Consider the following 23,311-nt stretch of genomic DNA (forward strand, 5'->3'; position numbering starts at 1 on the left):
CTGCTGGATGACAATTATTTTAGAGCAGACCTTTACAATGCTGCAGAGGCTGTTTTTGTCTCTTACAGCCAGGCCACCAAACCAGCAGATGAAGGAAAAAGTTAAAATCCTCTCGACAAAAGACTGATAAAACATACACAACATTTTGTTACAGACTTTAAAAGAGTTCAGCTTTCTTAGTAAGTGGATTCTCTGCTGGCCTCGTTTGACAATGGACTCAATATTTTTGTCAAACTTCAGCTGTGAATCAAAAACAGTGCCTAAGTACTTATAAGTTTCAACAATTTCGATCTTATTCCCATGAATTGTACTTGCCTTAGGTTTTCCACCATTTTTTTATTTTTTTTTAAATCAATGACAAGCTCTTTGGTTTTGTTCACGTTAAGATCGAGGACATTTTCGTCACACCAACGAACAAAGTCTGGCAGGGCACTACCGTGGTCTGACTCTGACCCCTGGAGGAGAGTCAGAAGTGCTGTGTCGTCTGAGAATTTCACCAGGTAGCTGCCCTCTTTGTGAGACCTGCAACTGTCTGTATACAAAATAAAAAGAAGGGGAGATAGAACGCAACCCTGTGGGGAGCCTGTATTTGAAACCACAACATCTGACAAAGCTCCATTAACTAAGACCTGCTGCTTCCTATCAGTTAAAAAGTTTAGAAGCAACAATAAGAACTGATCAGGTAGATTAAAATAAGAGGAAAGTCGTTGAATTAAAATGTGTGGTTGCATCTTGTTAAAAGCTGAAGAGAAGTCAGCAAATAAAAGTCTCATGTGATTTTGGCTTCTCCAAGTGCTTGTAGATTTTGTCAAGGATGAGGAGCTTAGCATCCTCCACACCTTTTCCAGGTTGATATGCAAACTGTAAGGGGTCTAATTTGTCATACACTAAAGAGACAATCTCATCTTTCAGAATTTTCTCAAAGATTTTCATAATAAGTGATGTAAGAGCGACAGGCCTAAACTCAGTAAGTTGCTCAGGATTTTTTGTTTTGGGGATTGGAATTATTGTTGAGCTTTTCCAAATTAAAGGAAGCTGACAGTGATTGACACACATCTGAAAGAGTGTAGAGAAAACTTCACTGAGCTGGTTGGCACAGTACCTCAGTGTGCGCCCACAGACAGCATCTGGGCCCGCAGCCTTCCTTATTTTGGTTTTCTTCAACAAAGCTGTAACCTGATCTTTGCATATAACAAAATCAGTCAGGGGTACAAGAGAATTCTTCAATGCAGAGATATTCTGAGTAAAATCACAACTTTCAAAACGGGAAAAAGAACAATTGAAAGCGTTTGGTAACGCAGCATCCGGTACTCCTTTAATGGTGGTGTGCTGCTTGGCCTCATCTGCCTGCTTGTTAACACAGGCTATTGATTTAAGTCCTTGCCAAGCTGCTCTGATATTGCCACCTGCAAACCTCATTTCGATTTTATTCTTGTAGTTTACTTTAGCCTTTGCTATTTCTTTCCTCACCTCCCTGGAGAGGGCCCTTTTCTCAAGAAGATCACCTGTGAAGAAGGTCCTTTTCTTTTTGTTAATAACGGTTTTGAGCTCCTTAGTTACCCAGGGTTTGTTATTAGGATAAACAACAACTTTATTTGATGGGATAATAGAGTTTACACAGAATGAAATATAGGAGGAAACCGTGTCACCGAGGACGTCAATATTCTCACAGCTATCATAGAAACAGTCCCAATCAGTGCAGTCCAACAGAGATGAAACACTGTCCTCCGACCAGATTTGGACTTCTTTCTCTTCATGCTCAAGACGTCTGAGGGCACGCTTATACGTGGGCATTAAAAACACACAGTTGTGGTAGGAAGCACCAAGAGAAGGCATGGGCAAGGATTTATAAGCACTGCTTACTGAACCACAGCATAGATCAATCGTTGAGTTTCTTATAGTGGTGGCACAAGACACATATTGTTCATAGGTTTTCAGTGACTTGGTCAAGGTGCAATGATTAAAATCCCCGAGGATAAACTTTGGAGCATCAGGGCAGATGGAGTCGAGTCTATGTGTGACATCTACGATCAGCTGTGCCGCTGCGGCTGCGTTGGCACGTGGGTGAATGTAAACAAGCGTGAAAAACAGCTGTTGAAATTCACGGGGTAAATAGTGAGGCCGGAGTGAGACAGACAGCAGTTCAGTATCAGGAGTACATAACTTTTCCCGGATCACAACGGTGTTACAGTACCTCCGATTAACAAAAAGACACACTCCCCCTCCTCGACTCTTCCCTGTGATCTCTGGGGACCGGTCAAGACGAAGTGGGCTGCCGAACCCACTTATGGCCAGGTCCCCATCTTGATCCGCTTCACTGAGCCATGTCTCAGTGAATGCTAGCAGACATGCTTCCCGAACTTCGGGTTTGAATTTGGCCCACGCTTCCAGCTCATCCACCTTGTTCCTGATGGACTGTGCATTTGAGAGCAGTAGAGTGTATATCCACAGGCACACTGCAAACAGGAAGTTCTGATGACTAATTCAACAAAGTTTAATTGAGCTCCTGAGATGTTCTGTGGACTGAACTGATCTTATAACAAAGCTGCTTTTATATTCAACATGACTAAGAAGTAGCTCATATTACAGTAGTTACTGTTTAATGTAGGCTGGTGCAAACTTAGGATTTGTCATAGCTGTTTCACAAAGTCTATAAAGTTTCTTATAAACAGACGATTTGTCAAGGGAGTCTGGTTACATTGTATTTATAATCCTTGCAGAATTAACAAGTAGGTCCAGATAGTTAGGAATATGTGGAGAAAGCATTTTAAAACATTTATTAATTTTTTTTTAATTGAATTCTGCTTCCATCTCGTGCTTCTTTGCTGCCATGTAAAAAGGTGGAAACCAGGTGAGCATCATCACAGATTGTATAGTCTGAGGGTTTTCTGTTCCAGTGTGATAAAAACACATTTGTTTTTTATCACAGCAGCTAAATCACACAGACAAATATATTCAAGGATATTCATTGAAATGTGCCGTATTTCATAATGAATGGTGTCCACATCAGCTGTGAAAACATTCTGACCAACACATTCTACTCTTGATTGGAACTTCAATACCCAGAAATCCTCTGTGGCGACGTCACTAACAGTTTGAACATGTCAACCCCCAGACTCCCTTATGAAATCTCTCCATTTAGTGAGTTTTTGAGTTAGGAGACACTTTATAACCTCCTGAAACGCTGTTTGTGACTGATTCTTAATTATTTGGGCCTTCTTGTAAATTCGGCATGTGTCAGCTCGTTGTGGGTCGTGCTGCAGCCCCCTCAGTCTAACAGGAAGACTCCCAGTCAGTCACACGCCTCTCTGGCTGTTTCCTCCTCACAGTTTACTTTCACTTTCTCTGACAGGTGTGTTGCAGATAGTTTTCTCCGTCTGAACCTCGAGCTGAAGGTAATGTAATGAATCTAACATGTTCGACTCGCTAACACAAGCTCTACTTTTCAGTGTTACACCGGAAACAGCACAAAAAGTGAAGCTCGGTTGTTTATTTCTCGATGAACTCGTTAAAGTTTAAACTCGGGACGACGGAGGAGAAACAACTGCCGATAAGAATATCCACCATTTTGTGCTGATACTTGCTTACATACTGAAACACAGCCAACACAGACTGACGACAGTTTAACTACGTTGGTTAAACATCTTTGAGTATTTAGAGTTTCACTGTAGAAGCTTAACTTCTTATCATTATTCATATTATTACTCCGCGGTGTGTTACGTGATGTGACCTCAGACCTCAGCTACGTCACACAGGTAAAGCACACTCGCAACCATAAAGTTAGCAAGTGTAATGTTCGTGACATAGGTCTATATTATATGTTATATATATTATATTATATTGTTGAGCTTGTAACACATTTAGTCACACATGAGGTTAAACTCAGATCGCTGCTCTTTGTATCAGAGTAAGATGACGAGCAGAATCTGTAAAAGATTCACTACATAAAAAACATGTTGGAAAACTCTTTTCTTACAAGCATTAATATTTTATTGATCACATATATATGAATATATGTAATATATTTTCACATAAACAAGAAATATTTTTTAGGCTCGATGTCGAGACACTTTTCTCCCTGAACTCAAAACAAATGCAGTTAATTTATCACATGCAGGTAAAATCATGTTAGATGTAATAACAGAAGCACACTAGCAAAGTACTGGTTGTCTATTAACAATAATAATAATGATAATTATAATAATAATGATTAAACATCAGTGTCTTTATTTTTCTTGATGTAATTCTGACATTAAATACGTTCAAGTGAAATATTTATGAACAAACTCAGACAACAGTAAATATGTTAATAAATAGAAACTATTAGAGTTTTAAATGATTATTATCAACAGAGGTGGATTGAAACTTAGTACATTTACTCAAATACTGTATTTAGGCTCTAATATTTCTTTTTATGCAACTTTATATTTCTACTCCACGACATTTTAAAGGCAAATATTTGTCTGACAGACTTTAATTCATAGTTAGTTATCAGTTTCTCCCTCCTGTCCTGCCAAGTGAAGACTCTGTGTCGTTTGGTCTTTAAGATGTCAAATGTTGTGGAGAACACTTGACAGTTTCTTAGAGCCAAACGTTGTTTAGAATAATAATTTCATTGGTGTGTGTGTTGCTGTGTAATCTTTGCTTCACACCTCTTGAATTTAGTCCATTAAACCACTGATAACCACTGACCAATCAGGAGCTGCGCTGTGTGATTCTGCAGCTCATCTTAGTTTTTAACATTTTCATTTTATTTGTTGAATGTTTCAAACATTTTGTCCTTTCTCTCTTTTTCAAAGGTCACTTTATACTTCTTGTTGAGAAATAATTGTTTTATGTTTAAATTTTCATGGTTGAAATGAATAATAGTCAATTAATGTTCAGTTGATGTGCAGATGAATGATTTGTGTTTCCTCTCCAGATGAAAGTGTGTGTGAGATGAGCAGTATGAATCAGTGTGAGGACAGAGAGGAGGGAGGCCCTCCCTCTAAAACCACTGGACCTGAACCTGGACCTGGACCTGGACCTGGACCTGGACCTGAACCTGGACCTGGACCTGGACCTGGACCTGAGCCCAGCTGTGTGTCCTTCAAGAGTGACAAGTCAAAAGATCTTTTCATTGATTTTAAAGGACAACCAGCTCCTGCTGTAAAGAGGTGAGCTGTTAATAACATTAATATGTGACTGATTCATGTTTTAACTGTGGAGAAAGATGTTTTTTGAAACCTGATGTTTATTTTCAGCTTCGTTCTTCTTCAGTTTAATTTATCTTCTCACTTTAGAAAGCTGCCCAATAGAACCAGTCTTCAACTCTTCATTTCATTTTATTGAATTAGTTTGGTCCAATATTCTCTGAAGGTTTATTGCTGATGTTTTCCACTATTTTATGGACAGAAGCTTCTGTGTCTGAAGACTAGAAAGTGAATTAACATCTCTGGTGGTCTTCTTCTCTGTCCAACAGGGGACCAGACTCTACTGGACCTGAACCTGAACCTGGACCTGGACCCAGCTGTGTTTCCTTCAAGAGTGACCGGTCAAAGGATGCAGACATTGATTTCAAACAAGAGCATCCCTCAGACAGTCAGTAAGTTGTTGTCCTGTTGCTCTCTGTTGATGTTTGTCCTCATTAAATCCAGTCTGACCAGTTGTCCTGATGGTCTTCATGTTCTCAGAGTGATGATGGAGGTCAGAGCAGGATTAGTATTAAAGGACAGGTTCACATTTCTTCATGTCCGTCCCTAAACACCTCTGACAGGACAGTGTTCCTCCTGTGGACAAACAGCAGTGACTCACCTCCTGCTGAAATCTGAGTCCTGCTGCTGAGGAGAGGAAGGGCTGTGTGTTATATCTGACGTTACAAGGGCCCGACCCATCTGGACTTCATGGGGCCGGTACCGAAACCATATGAAGAGTAAAAAACTCTGATAACTGATACATCGGCTAATTAGATATAAAATATATAAAAACAAATAACTCATTTTCTGATCTCTTAAATATAGTTTGGACACTTGATAAAAAGTTATGAATGAAGGCAGAACATTTTACTGTTTTACAATATTTATTAGATATCCAAAATAATAAACTGTTACAAATATGTCTAAAGTTACGTGGAGCATTTTTAAACTCAGACATAAGTATTACAAGTCATGTCTACATGAGTATAGCTTGTTTTTACAAATTATCAATTCATTATTATCTTTATAATTAGGTCATTGTGTCGTTAATCGCCATAAAGCAACACACAAAATAGTCAAAATCAAGTTTGTACGACAGTCAGATTCAAATTTATTGCAGAAACAATTTAAACGAAAACAAAAAGACATAATAAATCATTTTTTCATACTCCAATGTTGGAATCGAGATTGAATACAAGTTTATTGAGACTCTTCACCAGTTTGCACTGGACAGTTAGCATCCAGCTAGCTTATGTTAGCTGTGTGTTGCTGTCCACAGTATTAAACGGGTCAAGAGCTGGAGGGACTAAACCAGACAAGCTGCTGAACCAACCCAGTAAACTGACTGACTGATGATTCACAGTGAGATCAGCAGTACGACCAACACTTTGATGTCAGAGGAAACCATCTGATTCAATGATGTCATCAACACTTTAACTCAAAGGACCTTCAGCTTGTGTTTGTCTCTGAGTGGACAGACACAATGTGACTGATTCTTCATGATTCCTCCACAGAGTTGACCAGGAGAGCTCAGAGGTTCCCAGAGGTCCGTCTGTCCAGCAGCATCAGACACACCTGGACTCCATATTTATGGTCTGTACATGAACAACAACTACTTTTTCATCCAGTCTGTTTACAATAATCTCCATGCTGCACTTTACAGACCAGTGGCGAATCTGTCCAACATGGATCTGATGTTAAATGTTGTCATTCACATAATATTCTGTTTCAGCTGCTGGAGGAGAACATTGTGACTTTTGTGAAGAACGAGCTGAAGAAGGTCCGGAAGGTTCTGAGTTCAGATCCCTCTGAATCATTAGAGAGTCAGAGGGAGGATGAGGAGGTGTTGGACGGTGAGGATGAAGAGCAGAGGAGGAGCAGCAGAGAAGCATTTCTGAAGATCACACTTCACTTCCTGAGGAGAATGAAGCAGGAGGAGCTGGCTGACTGTCTGCAGAGCAGTAAGAGGATTTCTCTAAAGATTTAACATGATGGATCAATGAGACAACTTATAACTAACTTAATAAATAACTTAATGATCTTTTTTGTTGTGTGTTCATTTAGAACATCTTGCTGCAGTTTGTCAGCGTAAACTTAAATCTAACCTTCAGAAGAAGTTCCAGTGTGTGTTTGAGGGGATCGCTAAAGCAGGAAACCCAACCCTTCTGAATCAGATCTACACAGAGCTCTACATCACAGAGGGAGGGACTGCAGAGGTCAATGATGAACATGAGGTCAGACAGATTGAAACAGCATCCAGGAAACCACACAGACCAGAAACAACAATCAGACAAGAAGACATCTTTAAAGCCTCACCTGGAAGAGACGAACCAATCAGAACAGTGATGACAAAGGGAGTGGCTGGCATCGGGAAAACAATCTTAACACAGAAGTTCACTCTGGACTGGGCTGAAGACAAAGCCAACCAGGACATACAGTTCACATTTCCATTCACTTTCAGAGAGCTGAATGTGCTGAAAGAGAAAAAGTTCAGCTTGGTGGAACTTGTTCATCACTTTTTCACTGAAACCAAAGAAATCTGCAGGTTTGAAGAGTTCCAGGTTGTGTTCATCTTTGACGGTCTGGATGAGTGTCGACTTCCTCTGGACTTCCACAACACTGAGATCCTGACTGATGTTAGAGAGTCCACCTCAGTGGATGTGCTGCTGACAAACCTCATCAGGGGGAAACTGCTTCCCTCTGCTCGCCTCTGGATAACCACACGACCTGCAGCAGCCAATCAGATCCCTCCTGGGTGTGTTGACATGGTGACAGAGGTCAGAGGGTTCACTGACCCACAGAAGGAGGATTACTTCAGGAAGAGATTCAGAGATGAGGAGCAGGCCAGCAGAATCATCTCCCACATCAAGACATCACGAAGCCTCCACATCATGTGCCACATCCCAGTCTTCTGCTGGATCACTGCTACAGTTCTGGAGGATGTGTTGAAGACCAGAGAGGGAGGAGAGCTGCCCAAGACCCTGACTGAGATGTACATCCACTTCCTGGTGGTTCAGGCCAAAGTGAAGAACGTCAAGTATGATGGAGGAGCTGAGACAGATCCACACTGGAAAAAAAAGAGCAGGAAGATGATTGAGTCTCTGGGAAAACTGGCTTTTGATCAGCTGCAGAAAGGAAACCTGATCTTCTATGAATCAGACCTGACAGAGTGTGGCATCGATATCAGAGCAGCCTCAGTGTACTCAGGAGTGTTCACACAGATCTTTAAAGAGGAGAGAGGACTGTACCAGGACAAGGTGTTCTGCTTCATCCATCTGAGTGTTCAGGAGTTTCTGGCTGCTCTTCATGTCCATCTGACATTCATGAACTCTGGAGTCAATCTGTTGTCAGAACAAGAGCAGTCGACATCCCGGTTGTCTGACGTCTTTGGAGGCAAATCAACACGTTTCTACCAGAGTGCTGTGGACGAGGCCTTACAGAGTCCAAATGGACATCTGGACTTGTTCCTCCGCTTCCTCCTCGGTCTTTCACTGAAGACCAATCAGACTCTCCTCCGAGGTCTGCAGACACAGACAGGTAGAAGCTCAAAAACCAATCAGAAAACAGTCGATTACATGAAGAAGAAGATCGGTGAGAATCTGTCTCCAGAGAGAAGCATCAATCTGTTCCACTGTCTGAATGAACTGAACGATCGTTCTCTAGTGGAGGAGATCCAACAGTCCCTGAGTTCAGGACGTCTCTCCACAGATAAACTGTCTCCTGCTCAGTGGTCAGCTCTGGTCTTCATCTTACTGTCATCAGAAGAAGATCTGGATGTGTTTGACCTGAAGAAATACTCTGCTTCAGAGGAGGCTCTTCTGAGGCTGCTGCCAGTGGTCAAAGCCTCCAACAAAGCTCTGTAAGTGTGGAGAAGTTTTTTCATAATGCAGTAAATGTGCTGTTATTGACCCAAATAGAAATAATTTTCTTATTCTGCTCATTATTCTTTATCCAGACTGAGTGACTGTGACCTCTCAGAGAGAAGCTGTGAAGCTCTGTCCTCAGTTCTCAGCTCCCAGTCCTCTAGTCTGAGAGAACTGGACCTGAGTAACAACAACCTGCAGGATTCAGGAGTGAAGCTACTTTCTGCTGAACTGAAGAGTCCACACTGTGTCCTTGAAACTCTCAGGTCAGGATTCATTATTTTATTTTATTTTGAATGTGCTGCTATTGACCCAAATAAAAATGTATTTTCTTCATCATTCTTTGTCAAGACTGAGTGTCTGTAACCTCTCAGAGAGAAACCATGCTACTTATTATTGTGTAATGTCTGTTGAATCCAGATTTAGTATTAATGATTTTTCATATCTCTGACATATTCGCGTAAAACAGAAAGAAAGTCTACATGTACTACAATGTTATTATGAATACTGCATCGCCTAATGTCTTTTTCACTGTTCACGCTCCAGACTGAGTAGCTGTGACCTCTCAGAGAGAAGCTGTGAAGCTCTGTCCTCAGTTCTCAGCTCCCAGTCCTCTAGTCTGAGAGAGCTGGACCTGAGTAACAACAACCTGCAGGATTCTGGAATGAAGCATCTGTCTGTTGGACTGGAGAGTCCACAGTGTAAACTTGAAACTCTAAGGTCAGGTAGTTCATAGTTTGTCTCAAATTATTTTTGTTATTTCTTTAACATTTGAATTCAATGTTCTCTCTCTCTCACGTCAGAACTCTTATGTTTTTAAACCATACTACTTATTTTTGTTAAATGTCTGTTCAATCCAGATTTAGTTTTGTTGATTTTTCATATCTCCCAACATATTAGAGTAAAACAGAAAGCAAGGTCACATGTGCTCCAATGGTATCATGAATACTGCATCATCTAATGTCTTTTTTACTGTTCACGCTCCAGGCTAGGTGTCTGTAACCTCTCAGAGAGAAGCTGTGAAGCTCTGTCCTCAGTTCTCAGCTCCCAGTCCTCTAGTCTGAGAAAACTGGACCTGAGTAACAACAACCTGCAGGATTCAGGAGTGAAGCTACTTTCTGCTGAACTGAAGAGTCCACACTGTGTCCTTGAAACTCTCAGGTCAGGATGCATTATTTTATTTTATTTTGAATGTGCTGTTATTGACCCAAATAAAAATTAATTTTCTTCATCATTCTTTGTCAAGACTGAGTGTCTGTAACCTCTCAGAGAGAAACCATGCTACTTATTATTGTTTAATGTCTGTTGAATCCAGATTTAGTATTAATGATTTTTCATATCGCTGACATATTCGCGTAAAACAGAAAGAAAGTCTACATGTGCTACAATGATATTATGAATACTGCATCGCCTAATGTCTTTTTCACTGTTCACGCTCCAGACTGAGTAGCTGTGACCTCTCAGAGAGAAGCTGTGAAGCTCTGTCCTCAGTTCTCAGCTCCCAGTCCTCTAGTCTGAGAGAACTGGACCTGAGTAACAACAATCTGCAGGATTCTGGAGTGAAGCATCTGTCTGTTGGATTGGAGAGTCCACAGTGTAAACTTGAAACTCTAAGGTCAGGTAGTTCATAGTTTGTCTCAAATTATTTTTGTTATTTCTTTAACATTTGAATTCAATGTTCTCTCTCTCTCACGTCAGAACTCTTATGTTTTTAAACCATACTACTTATTTTTGTTAAATGTCTGTTCAATCCAGATTTAGTTTTGTTGATTTTTCATATCTCCCAACATATTAGAGTAAAACAGAAAGCAAGGTCACATGTGCTCCAATGGTATCATGAATACTGCATCATCTAATGTCTTTTTTACTGTTCACGCTCCAGGCTAGGTGTCTGTAACCTCTCAGGGAGAAGCTGTGAAGCTCTGTCCTCAGTTATCAGCTCCCAGTCCTCTAGTCTGAGAGAACTGGACCTGAGTAACAACAACCTGCAGGATTCTGGAGTGAAGCATCTGTCTGTTGGATTGGAGAGTCCACAGTGTAAACTTAAAACTCTAAGGTCAGGCAGTTCATAGTTTGTCTCAAACTACTATTGTTATTTCTTTAACATTTGAATTCAATGTTCTCTCTCTCTCACATCAGAACTCTTATGTTTTGAAACCATACTACTTATTTTTGTTAAATGTCTGTTCAATCCAGATTTAGTTTTGTTGATTTTTCATATCTCCCAACATATTAGAGTAAAACAGAAAGCAAGGTCACATGTGCTCCAATGGTATCATGAATACTGCATCATCTAATGTCTTTTTTACTGTTCACGCTCCAGGCTAGGTGTCTGTAACCTCTCAGAGAGAAGCTGTGAAGCTCTGTCCTCAGTTATCAGCTCCCAGTCCTCTAGTCTGAGAGAACTGGACCTGAGTAACAACAACCTGCAGGATTCTGGAGTGAAGCATCTGTCTGTTGGACTGGAGAGTCCACAGTGTAAACTTAAAACTCTAAGGTCAGGTAGTTCATAGTTTGTCTCAAACTACTATTGTTATTTCTTTAACATTTGAATTCAATGTTCTCTCTCTCTGCCTTGTGTTAGAACTATGTTTTGAAACCATACTACTTATTTTTGTTAAATGTCTGTTTATTCCAGATGTCCTTTTGTTGATTAGTAATTTCTCTGACATATTAGAGTAAAACAGAAAGCAAGTTCACATGTTCTACAATGATATTATCAATACTGTAAATGTCTTTTTTACTGTTCACGCTCCAGACTTGGTGTCTGTAACCTCTCAGAGAGAAGCTGTGAAGCTCTGTCCCCAGTTCTCAGCTCCCAGTCCTCTAGTCTGACAGAGCTGGACCTGAATAACAACAACCTGCAGGATTCAGGAGTGAAGCTACTTTCTGCTGAACTGAAGAGACCACACTGTGTCCTGGAAACTCTCAGGTCAGGATTCATTATTTTATGTCATTAGTTCATGTAACTTTACAATTGGAGCAGGTCTTGATGATACTCCTGATATAATTCAATTTATTTAAGAGACCCAACATTTTCCTCATGAGCAAGCAGTTGTTACAGTGGAATGAAAAAAATGACTTTTAACAGGCATAAATCTCAAGCACAACCGGACTAAATAGTGAGACGCCATCTGTCTCAACTGGTTGGGTTGAGACAGACACAGAAGCCCCATTCACACTGCCTCTTCATTTCATCTTACTGTAGATGTGAAAGTTACAAAGGTGGAATGGGGGAACAGTTTCATTCCACCTCTGATCCTCCTAAAACTATAATATATATATTAAGATGTATGCTTTCCTCAGGATGAACTGTAATTTCTTTTCTTGCCATCATCAGGTCATCATTTCAATCTGTACAATATGTTTATTCATGGCCAAATATTTGCAAAACTAATGGCCTTTCCATCGACTTCAGTTATATTCAACGTTTAGTGCTGATTATTGAAAACTAAGATAATGAATATGATAAATGTTAAACCCTTCAACACAGATGTGCACTTAATTATCAGGACTCTCAGCTGATCTGTGATGTGTGTTGTTTTGTGTGTCTGCAGGCTGTCAGGCTGTCTGATCACAGAGGAAGGATGTACTTCTCTGGCCTCAGCTCTGGACTCCAACCCCTCCCATCTGAGAGAGCTGGACCTAAGCTACAATCATCCAGGAGACTCAGGAGTGAAGCAGCTTTCTGCTCGACTGAAGGATCCAGGCTGGAGACTGGACACTCTCAGGTATGTAGAGTCCTGCTGCAGCCACAGACAGTCAGTAGCCACATTCACACTGCACTCTGCCAGTTCTCCGCATCTGTGTGAATTTTTCGGAGGCGGTGAGGGGTGAAATTTCGCTCCGACGCTGATCCGCCTCTGGAGGTAGCATCAGGGGCGCATTATTGATGGACTGAACCAGTGTGAATGAATAAGCCAGCTGTGCATATCGAGGGCGTGTCGGTCTGACAGTCTGATAACAACACAGGTCCTTCACTCAACTAAGTAAAGAGAAATGTCCCACAAACCAAAGTTACAGGACCAAACAAAAGCTGAGCAAGAAAATACAGCAGATCCACGTGACTTCAGTGAATTGTCCCCCAGAAAACAGCCTCCGTCTCTGTTAGTGAGTCAGACAGCGTCGAGTTTACTGATGGAAATTATTTACTTATGTAATTGAGATCCTGACACACCAAACGTCCTTGAAAGTGACAAAGTTACGTCTTTCGCTCTAAATCACTACACATTATAACAGCATCCATATGATTATAAACTATTCGTGGCTTTAGATTGACAGAATGAAAATGGGGTAACACCTTAAAAACACACGGACGTCATCATCATGATGTGTAGGTCACGCCTCTGTAGGAGCCGCAGCGTCGGCTTTCTGTGTGAATTACACGTCAGTTTGTAATCACGGCGGAGCTGCTTCACTCTGTGTGAGCGACCAACGGCAGAGAATTGATGAACCGCTGCTGCGTTTGGGTAGTTATCATTATAACAGCCTGCAGGGGCAGGAAAGTTTCAGTGTTTTGCACCACCAGCTAAATCAAATGACAGAAGAAGACATTCTGTGATCAATCATCTGCTCCATTGATTAACATGATATGTGAGCTGTGCAGAGCTGCAGCTCTCTACAGTAGTTGGTGGACCTCTGGTTTAATGCTGTTGTAATTTACTTCAGTCTGGCTCGTAGCTGCTGACTCAGTTTCACTCTCAGCTGTTCTGGAGTCTGTTAAAGTGCAGCTGGTGGAAATCCAATATTTCCTGATTTTGCTGCTTCAAAATAAAAGCTTTCAAATAACTACATAATGCAGGACCTTCATTTTGAAAGATTTATAGGAAGTGTTAAATGCAGTAAGATGGCGTGACAATGTTGCATGAATGGACTTTTAATTTATCTTCTGTAGCAGCAAACAACACATGGTTTCAGTCACTAACTGAGTCTATCCACACACTTTATGGCCGACTACAGTAATAACAGCAGCACTTTACTGTGACTGCAGCAACGTGCTCATAGCTCTGTCACATACCAGAGAGACTCACTCCCTACCAACACAACACAGAGTAGTGTTTGTTGTCACAAGTTATAGAGCTGCAACTAACAACTATTTTCATAACCCATTAATCACATCAAATCACAAAAGCAGATGTTTTTTTTTCTTACATGTCCAGCATTTTATTAAAAAAATAAAACATTGCTCTTACATTTTCCTCTTTAGTCTTGTTCAGTTCACTTTCAAACAACTTACAAATTGTAAAAGCAACATAAATGTATTAGAGGTGATGAAATGTCTCCATTATAAGATGCATCACGATGCAGAGACAGAGCATCATCAAGAGTCTGCAGCTCATGTTGATTGTTGGTTGTTCAGCCCCAGTGTTGTATCTTAAAGCTGCCATGTGAAAACTAGATTATTGCAGACAAACGTGAAAGACGCTGCAGATGGATACAGGTTTGATTGAAGAGATGCAGCTTTTATTTTGTAGACTGCTGTAGTCTGATTATTGGAAGGACTTTCAGAATAAAAGATCATTAAGGTTTAGAGCCCGACAGATAAAGGATTTTTAAGGCCGATACCGATACAAATATTTGGTGATTTAAGAATCCGTGTTCCAATATATCGGCTAACATATATATATTTATATTTTTAAAAAATCCAGAAACACGTCACAAAACATAAACACATTTCTGTAACATTAGTTATTTGTAGTTACTTATGAGTCCTCACTGAAATAATATGATAATGCAGTTTAAAAATAAACTTGTTTGTTTTATTGTCACAACAGAACAGAGGACCATCAAAATATATTATAGGGTTTGTGGCGTTGTAGAGCAGGGTGCACACACTGATTTAACTTGTGAGCTACTTTCAAAATGACCAGGTCGAAATGATCTACCTACATAAAAAATACTAAACATCTCTTTATTTATACATGCACTGAGTATACTTTATATAACACAATGCATAACTGATATTGAGAGAGTAAAGTAACCCTTGGTGCTGCACATAAACATTGACAGCAGTAATGCACATAGGTGACAAACAGCCGTCAATACTGCACAGTTTACACACCAGGAGCTGCTGCTGGTTTTCTCCTGAAAGTTTTTGAATGACTGAAAAATGTCCTCTCCCCACGTGTGTTCTTTCATGAGCAGTAATGTTAACAGTTCCTCTTTTACAGTCATATCTGTAAACATCATCTGAATAAAAATGCACATCTGGGCTGTATCGCTGGTGTCTGTAGACTCTATGCTATGCTAACAGCTGATCGACAAGGCTAATGGCTAATCAGCGGAGAGTCAGTGTCGTACTTTTTAATGGTTCGAAAGTGCCTCTCAACATTCTCCTCCTTCGGAATAGCGATGGTAGTTTGACAAATGCGCATTTTTTTATATCCCTTCCTTTGTTGATATCAGTTCAAGCCGCTAACCAGGACACTTAGCTCGCTTGTGTTTTGCAGTAGCTAGCTCATTTGCATATACATAGTGACCCATGACCCGTGATGCGTGACCCTACAAGAAGAGATCTCAGATTGGCCGTCCTGTACGTCAATCAGGTGGCAAAGACTCGACCTGTTGTAGCGCTCCCTCTGGTGGATGTTAACACTCATTACATGGTTGGAGGGTGTTTCATCCGTTTATATTTTATTTTTCAAATATTAATTTATCTGCCATTATAAATGCCAAAACCGATAGTTTGGAAAATGCCCAATATCGGCCGATAATATCTGCCCGCTGATAAATTGGTCGGGCTCTATTGAGGATGATGAACAAGGAGATGCATCGAGAATCATCGACAGCTGAATCGTAATGGAATCTTGAGGCCACTGAAGATTCACGCCTCCAAACTGTTTGTTACATGAAGTTTTTTTTTCTAAAGTGCACATAGCACTCCTTCATCCTCCACCATTGATAGTGGCCTCATGTGTGTTAGCATCATACTGAGGATACCATCAGTCAGAACAGCTGCTGGCTGTGGTGTCACGGGGCGTCCTTCCTCACAACGTAGTCATCATGTCCCTTACACAACAAAAATATATTTCTCAATATATTATCTGACAGGATATTTCATGTGTATTCATATATTGTGAAATTTAGATATTAATATACCATAGCATATTATATAATAATATATTATATATATGTAATTCATATATTGCAATTTATGGGAAAATACTGCAATTATTGCCGTTTCCACATATTGAATAAATACATAGTTATACTATATAATATATTGTTATATATATTGAAATATGTCCCAAATTAGATATGAGATTATATATTGGAAGAGACATCGTAAATATATGTAAATATATATGTACAATTATATGAGATAATATACCTCAATGTACAAGATAATATAATCAGATCTATATGCGAACATGTCTTAAATGTGTTGAAAAATATATTGATTTACATTAAATATATACATAATTATATTATATACTTTATACATGGTAAATGTGAAATAATCTCATGTACAATGTCTATCATATTTTAAAATGAAAATAATATATTGAATAATACATCAATATAGTTTACATTAACTGAATGAAGTTTATTTCAAAAGCAGCAGCTGAAAGGACATTTACTCGAGAACACACAGAATATCATATCATAGTTCCAGGCAATAAAATCATTTTTTTAAACATATTATATTTTAATGAGATCCAATCGATGGCAACACAACAATAAATTAACAAAAACACTTCCAGTAACATTTGCAATAGGACAACTGTCCATTATAATAAAACAGTCATCAGTGGAAAAAACAGGACAACAGTCCTTTAGTGCAGTGTCATGGACACATGCTAACATCAAGACCCGCTCTGATTGGCCAGCCTTGGCCAGTCCTTCACAGTTGTCCTCGGACTTTTTCTTCTCTTAGTGTCTTAACTCACAGATCCTTTTGTTTATGGCCGTCCGTATGTCTGGAATCTTCTTCCCTGGGTGTTGTTGAACAACTGCATCTGAAAAAGATAATAAAGTAAGAGAGACATCCACAATGTTAGCCTCTGATTGTTGCAAAAGTAAAGATGAGGTGGATACCAATACTGGTAATATTTTTCTTGTATGCCGAGTCCTCGCTCCTCAGTCGGTTACCTGTAAATAGTTCAGTCTGAAATCAGAACTGGCTTCTCAAGGAACCAAAGTTCTCCAAGGGGCTTTTAGAGCGAGGAGGTTATACTACTGTATCCACTTTAAGTTTTCCAGGAAGCATTGTGGTCAGTGAGAGCAGCTGTACTTTGCTATAGCCAAGCGTCTGCCTATGGGAGGTGAATTGGTGCTGGGATTTTAAAGGTACTACAGGGGATCCATTTTAATGCTGATAAGATATTTGATGGATTCTAACTAGATAGAGAAATTGCTTTATATCTAAAAGAATATCAAAGTTGTTAAAGCTTTTTATTCATCCATCTGTTTTGCTATTAATTGTGTACATTTCAGTCCTAAGGTGTTTGTTACCCTTTACCATTTACAGTAACTTAAGCAAAATATATTAATCCATTAAACATTTTTTTTACTGTCTTACTGAGTAAAGCTTTAAGCTTCTTGGGGTCCAGAGGCTGCGTCTCTCTGCAGATGGACCGACCTTGTTGACCCTCCCGTCAGGTTGGACTTCAGTAGGACATCAGTGCTGAACAGGCCCAGCAGAAGGGTGCGGGCCTTTCCTTTCACTGTGGGTTGAGCTTTTACAGTCTCCCAACAATGTCAGACACTCCGGTGGAGTCTCATTCCCTAGTTGCACTTAATTAATTGTAAGAAGGAAAGAAACACAGGAATAAAAACAAAGAAAATCACCAGTGACAGAATGTTTTATGTTATTAATCGATCATTTCAAAAATGTACTTACTGATGTTGGTTTGGGAGATGTGGGTTAAGGAGGTGGTGATTGTAGAGCAACAGTGGCCTCATATTCACTTTCACCTTCATAGCCTGAGCTCTCTGTGACCTTATCTGAAATGAGGGTCTTCACAGCTGCAGAGAGTGATGGAATTTCTGGGAAATATGGCCCACCGCATTTACCACAACAGGACTCCAAACAAGTTGTAAACACATAACATGTAAACAAAAATAAACAAAATACACCTGCGCTCATTTTTGGTGTCTCAAAGTGTCACAAAATGTGTGAGTGGTTCTGAAGTAGCTAGCTAGCTAACGGCCGTTAGTCACTTGAGTCCTGCCTTGTTAGCTAACGTCAAGCGTAAGGTCGCCCACAGGAAACAGCAACAACATCCAATAAAATAAAGATGAAGTGATAAATCCAACAGGAGGTTTGTGTGTGTTCTCAGATGTTGTGGTCCTCTTTCACACACACCAACATCCTGTGGCTCACTCTCAGTGTGTGAGGAGAGTGGCAGAGGTGAAGAGGTTCAGGGAGAACAGGGAGAAGCAGCCTGATGGACAGATTGTGTTTCTGTGTATGAGAGTCATGTCATGTCCATGTTTGCATGCTGAAAGAGGATGTGCTGCTCTGACCCCCCTCCTCCTTTCAGGGTGGAGCCTGCTGGAGTCCGATGGTGGACACCAGGTCCGTGGAGATGTGAGTGTCTTTTTACTTTCATTCATGAAAACACTGTGACATCACTCATTCACATCTGTGATGTCATCATCACACTGATGACACATTAATAACTGCAGCTGTGTTGTGTCTTTTTCTCTCCATCAGATTCCTGTGAGCTCACAGTCGACACAAACACAGTCGACACAAACACAGTCGACAGAAGGATCAAACTGTCTGACAACAACAGGAAGATGACACGTGTGAAGGAGGATCAGTCATATCCTGATCATCCAGAGAGGTTTGAGTCCTGGTGTCCTCAGCTGCTGTGTAGAACTGGTCTGACTGGTCGCTGTTACTGGGAGGTCGAGTGGAGAGGAAATGTTTCTATATCAGTGAGTTACAGAAGAATCAGAAGGAAAGGAGGCAGAGAAGACTGTGAGTTTGGACAGAATGATCAGTCCTGGAGTCTGTGGTGCTCTGATGATGGTCGTTACTCTGTCTGGCACAATAACAGAGGAACAGACATCTTCTCCTCCTCCTCCTCCTCCTCCTCCTCCTCCTCTGGTAGAGTAGCAGTGTATGTGGACTGTCCTGCTGGCACTCTGTCCTTCTACAGAGTCTCCTCTGACTCACTGATCCGCCTCCACACCTTCAACACCACATTCACTGAACCTCTTTATCCTGGATTTGGGTTCATCTGGTTCAGTTCTGGTTCCTCAGTGCGTCTGTGTGGTGTTTAGTGTGCAGAGTCTCCTCCTGTCACAGAAACATTGTCAGTGCTGAACAGTTGAGTCTGTACAGGATCACAGTCACATCAATCTTTCAGCTTCTTGTAATAAATTCATCAGTCAACTTTGTACAAAATGATTCAAACTGATTGAAAAGATTCTTCATTTACATTTTAAACTTCTTCCATTAAATTGTGTAAATTGTGTTGACTTGTACTTTCTGTCATGTGTTGTTTTGAATTCTGGCTCTTGTTCCAATAAAATCCAGAACTATTAGTGAAATGTAAGAAACAGAAAACATTGACTCGTCTGCAGCTTTAATTGTAAAGAATCATTGTGAACAAAGTTGTGAATGGACAGTAAAATCTGATCAAATGTACTCGACACTCCACCTGAAACACTCTGACTTGTTTCATGTGTTTCTAATGATGAAACTAAAAGTTTGATGGTGTTGGTTAACACATGTAATTATGTCTGTAGTGACGTGATAAACTGCACAACATCTGTTCATTTCTGTGTGATTATTATATGAGAAGAAAACACATTTTAATGACAATCATTGTGTTTCTCTCAGTGTTTTGTGGCTGTTGAAGTCCGGCTGTATTTTCAGGACGTTTGTTGGATTTGAATCTCGTCTGTGAAACTAAACAGCTGTGAGAAAAGTCTTTCTCTGTCTGAGCCGGTTGGCTGAAGATGTTTGGAAGTCTGAGAGCCGGATGAAATACTGAAACACTTTCAGAGATCACAAACTAAACTGTCCTGATGAAGTTTTTAAACAACTGCTGAAGAGATTTGAGCTCATGTTTGATGCTTCTGAACGTTGATGTTCAGAGCAAAGAGTCCAAAACTTGTACAAATTGTTACTTTTTGTTTAAATCTGACTGTTTGTGAAACGATCAGCTGACGAGTTTATAATCAGACTGAAAGATGTCGCACAGCATCACTGAAATGTTTCTCCTCTGCTAAAGTAGCTCAATATAAGAACATCAAATATTTACAATATTAATGAGGTAATAAGACAATTTTTTTCCAACAGAACACTGTTTGAAGCCAGAGAGGTGGCAGGGTCCGCCACATATAAACACAGTGAAACAGTATAAAGTTTGTTTAGTTTGTTGATCAGCTGATGAAGATCTTTGTCTGCTCGTTGTCGTTTCTTCCACTAAACTACAGACTGCTCCTTTAAACTTTCTTTCCTGGCATCAGAAATCGAGTGAAGAACAAAAACTTTGACTTGATTTTAGAAAATATCTGAAACAAGTATTATTCTGTCTGATTGCAGCACAGCGAGCACAACTTAAACTCCTCTTTTTATTTTATTATTCTGACTTCTTTCAGGATAAAAGACGTTTTTAAAAACAGATTTTTAAATATTCTTAAAGCTTAAACATGTTTTCTTTTAGAGAAGGAACAAATAAATGATAAAACCAAAACAGAATGAGTGTAAAAGTTTGCCGAGACATGAATTGATGATGAAATGAAAGCAGGTGGCAGCACAGAATCAGTGGGACTCAGAGATCTTCTGTCCTGACGACTCTCATCAATCTGTATGTGACTCATTTGTTTAACACTCACATTCAATCATTCATTTTCTCTTCATTTCTTTTGTTAAACGTTTTAAGTTCTCACCAAATCTGTTCAATGCTTCAACATGTGTGTGAATCAATAAGTCATGTAGTGATTATGGGTCGTTCCAACCAGCCAACTCACCCACAATCCAGAACTTTTCCTGCTTCTCCAGAACACTTCATGTAGAAACTTAAATGAACTGAATGTGATCGTGCAGCTGAACTCCAAATACTTTTTAACTTGTGGATTTTTCAACTTTGACTCTTTAAACTAAATTTCAGGACAAAACAAGTATTTGGATTTTACAAGTTGTCATGAATTGAGCAAAAGTTTCAACACAAATGTCTTTAAAAAGAATGTGTGACATGAGCTGGCAGGTCCTGGGTCAGTCGGTGTGGAGCGACCCGTATCTACAGAACATCTAAATATCTTATTTTACTCTGTCGTTTACAGATGTTCTGAAATAACACGTGTCATACTTTCCATACGACTTCAGTTTTTATATTTCAACACTTTCACCTGAAAAACATTCAGGACGTAAAATCAAACGTCTCTGAAGCTTTATTCAACAAGATGTGTGTCACTCAGATGTTGATGTTTCTGGTTGTTTTATGTGTTTTTATAATGATGAGAAGAAAAAAAAACCTGTGATCGTGTTCATAAACTCATCTGATGGTTTCCATGGTGACATAATAAACAGATGGATGTAAAAACAGGTTGTTTATCAGGATGTTTTATTACAAAAACAGAATATTAACAGCTGATTAGAATACAAAACAAACAAGTCTGTATTATTATATATATTCATTAAACTGTCTCATTGTGCTGACGTGGTGTTTTTCTGCTGTTAACTTCATGTTATTTATTGTTTTAAGTGTTTCTGCCGTTCTGACAACAGATGTGACACATTTAACCAGAGTTTGATCACTTTTACTTTGAAAATACTCAGGATGGAAGAATGAAAGAGGTGGAAACTTTTTAGAAACAGGTGAGCATCATCAAAGATTTTATGGTCTGAGGGTCTTAGCAGGAAGTAGACGGAGCCGGAATGATCTCCTCTGTCAGTAGAAACACCTGGTTTCACCTTTTAGAAACAGGTGAGCATCATCAAAGATCGTCTAGAGTCTAGATGATCTTTGATGATGCTCACCTGTTTCTAAAAGGTTTCCATCTTTTCCCAGAGATGATAAAGAGCTCTGTGAGGAGCTGTTGTCTGTAACACCACTGAGACACATCGAGAGGAGAGGACATATATGCAGCAATAAAGGAGATGTTGAGACAGAGAGGTGTCGATCTGAACCAGGTGGTCTCATCACCACAGATGGAGCCCCTGCCATGGTGGGAAGAGAGAAGACGACCCTGATCTCAGAGCTCACCACCGTCTCATCCATCACACTGTTCTGTGCGCTGAAGTCATGAACAAGAGCAGCTCAAGAGTCAGACAGCAACACAGATTTCACTGTTTCTGCAAGACGAGCACAACATGGAGACGGTTGCTGTGTCGGCTGACATCACATCACACCTTCATGAGCTCAAGTTAAAGCTGCAGGACCGGAAACATTCAGTGGTTCATTGGATGACAGCTGCTGGATGTTTCCACAGGAAGCTGCACATTCTCACAGCAGATGTTGAAGGAGAGTGAACACACTTCCCAAAGCTGCAGAACACACTCAGTCTGAGAGAGATGTTCCTCCCTGTGTTGACTTCATACACAAGCTGAGTGGAAACTTCAGTAAAAGCTTTGACAGCTTCAGCCTCGGGCAGCAGCTCCTCCTGCTGACCCACAATCCTCTCCTCATCACAGAACTTTTCACAGGAGGTGACACAGACGTTGAGGTGGGCTCATGTGGGATCTCTGCAGCTGGAGCTCATTGATCTGTGAGGAAGTGATGCATGAAGAGCATTTAGAGGCCACTGACCTGCTGCTTTCTGGCTGCTGCACACTGTTTTCATGGTCTAACCAAAGCAGCACTGCACACCTGGACCACGTTTGGACCCACTGACGGCTGTGAGTCGGCTTTTTCCACCGTCAGCAACATGAAGAACGAGTCTGGTTCCAGGCTCACAGGTGAACACCTACAGATCTGCATGAGAATGGCACCGACTCCATTCAGCCAAGATTGAAATCAGTGGCAGGACCATCACATGCCCATTCCTCTCAGGAAGACAAGTCAAAGAAAAGAAGCAGATATTCAAAGAGAAAAGGCTGTTTGCACTTTTTATTGACTGTTTTCTGAATATGTTGACGTGTTTTCACTTGAAATGTCTAATTGAAGCGTAAAAAAGGTTATTCTGAGCTCTGTTTTCATCTCTTATAGCTTTTATACTGAGGCTTCTGTTTTCTTTAACTTGAAATAAAGGCCTTAAATTCATTCGCCTGTGACGACTTCTATTTCTGGTAAAATATCTGGTTGATGACTGTACAAGTGTTGAACATTGAATGTGGGGAAGGCTGTAAGACACAAGCTGGACTTTGTGAGGTTC

The 23,311-nt window shown here is 40.2% G+C and overlaps 1 protein-coding gene and 1 long non-coding RNA gene across 2 annotated transcripts in view; one reads left to right on the forward strand and one right to left on the reverse strand.

The window, feature by feature from the left end:
• The window catches only part of LOC115577764 (NACHT, LRR and PYD domains-containing protein 12-like), a 36,314-nt gene extending 13,363 nt beyond the window's left edge, over positions 1-22,951 (forward strand). Inside the window, exons 5-12 of the mRNA XM_030410654.1 lie at positions 9,130-9,303; positions 9,584-9,757; positions 10,479-10,652; positions 11,361-11,534; positions 12,595-12,768; positions 18,523-18,569; positions 18,696-18,719; positions 22,794-22,951. Coding sequence (XP_030266514.1) covers positions 9,130-9,303; positions 9,584-9,757; positions 10,479-10,652; positions 11,361-11,534; positions 12,595-12,768; positions 18,523-18,569; positions 18,696-18,719; positions 22,794-22,951 — 1,099 coding nt within the window. The remainder of the gene's footprint in view (positions 1-9,129; positions 9,304-9,583; positions 9,758-10,478; positions 10,653-11,360; positions 11,535-12,594; positions 12,769-18,522; positions 18,570-18,695; positions 18,720-22,793) is intronic.
• LOC115577769 (uncharacterized) lies at positions 16,895-18,205 on the reverse strand. The gene is made up of 3 exons (XR_003983276.1): positions 17,880-18,205; positions 17,559-17,773; positions 16,895-16,995 (listed from the first exon to the last, which is right to left on the reverse strand). It is a non-coding gene; the product is annotated as an uncharacterized LOC115577769 (long non-coding RNA).
• Positions 22,952-23,311: the final 360 nt, after the last annotated feature.

Source organism: Sparus aurata, unplaced genomic scaffold, assembly GCF_900880675.1.
Source record: "Sparus aurata unplaced genomic scaffold, fSpaAur1.1, whole genome shotgun sequence".
Taxonomy (NCBI): Eukaryota; Metazoa; Chordata; class Actinopteri; order Spariformes; family Sparidae; genus Sparus; species Sparus aurata.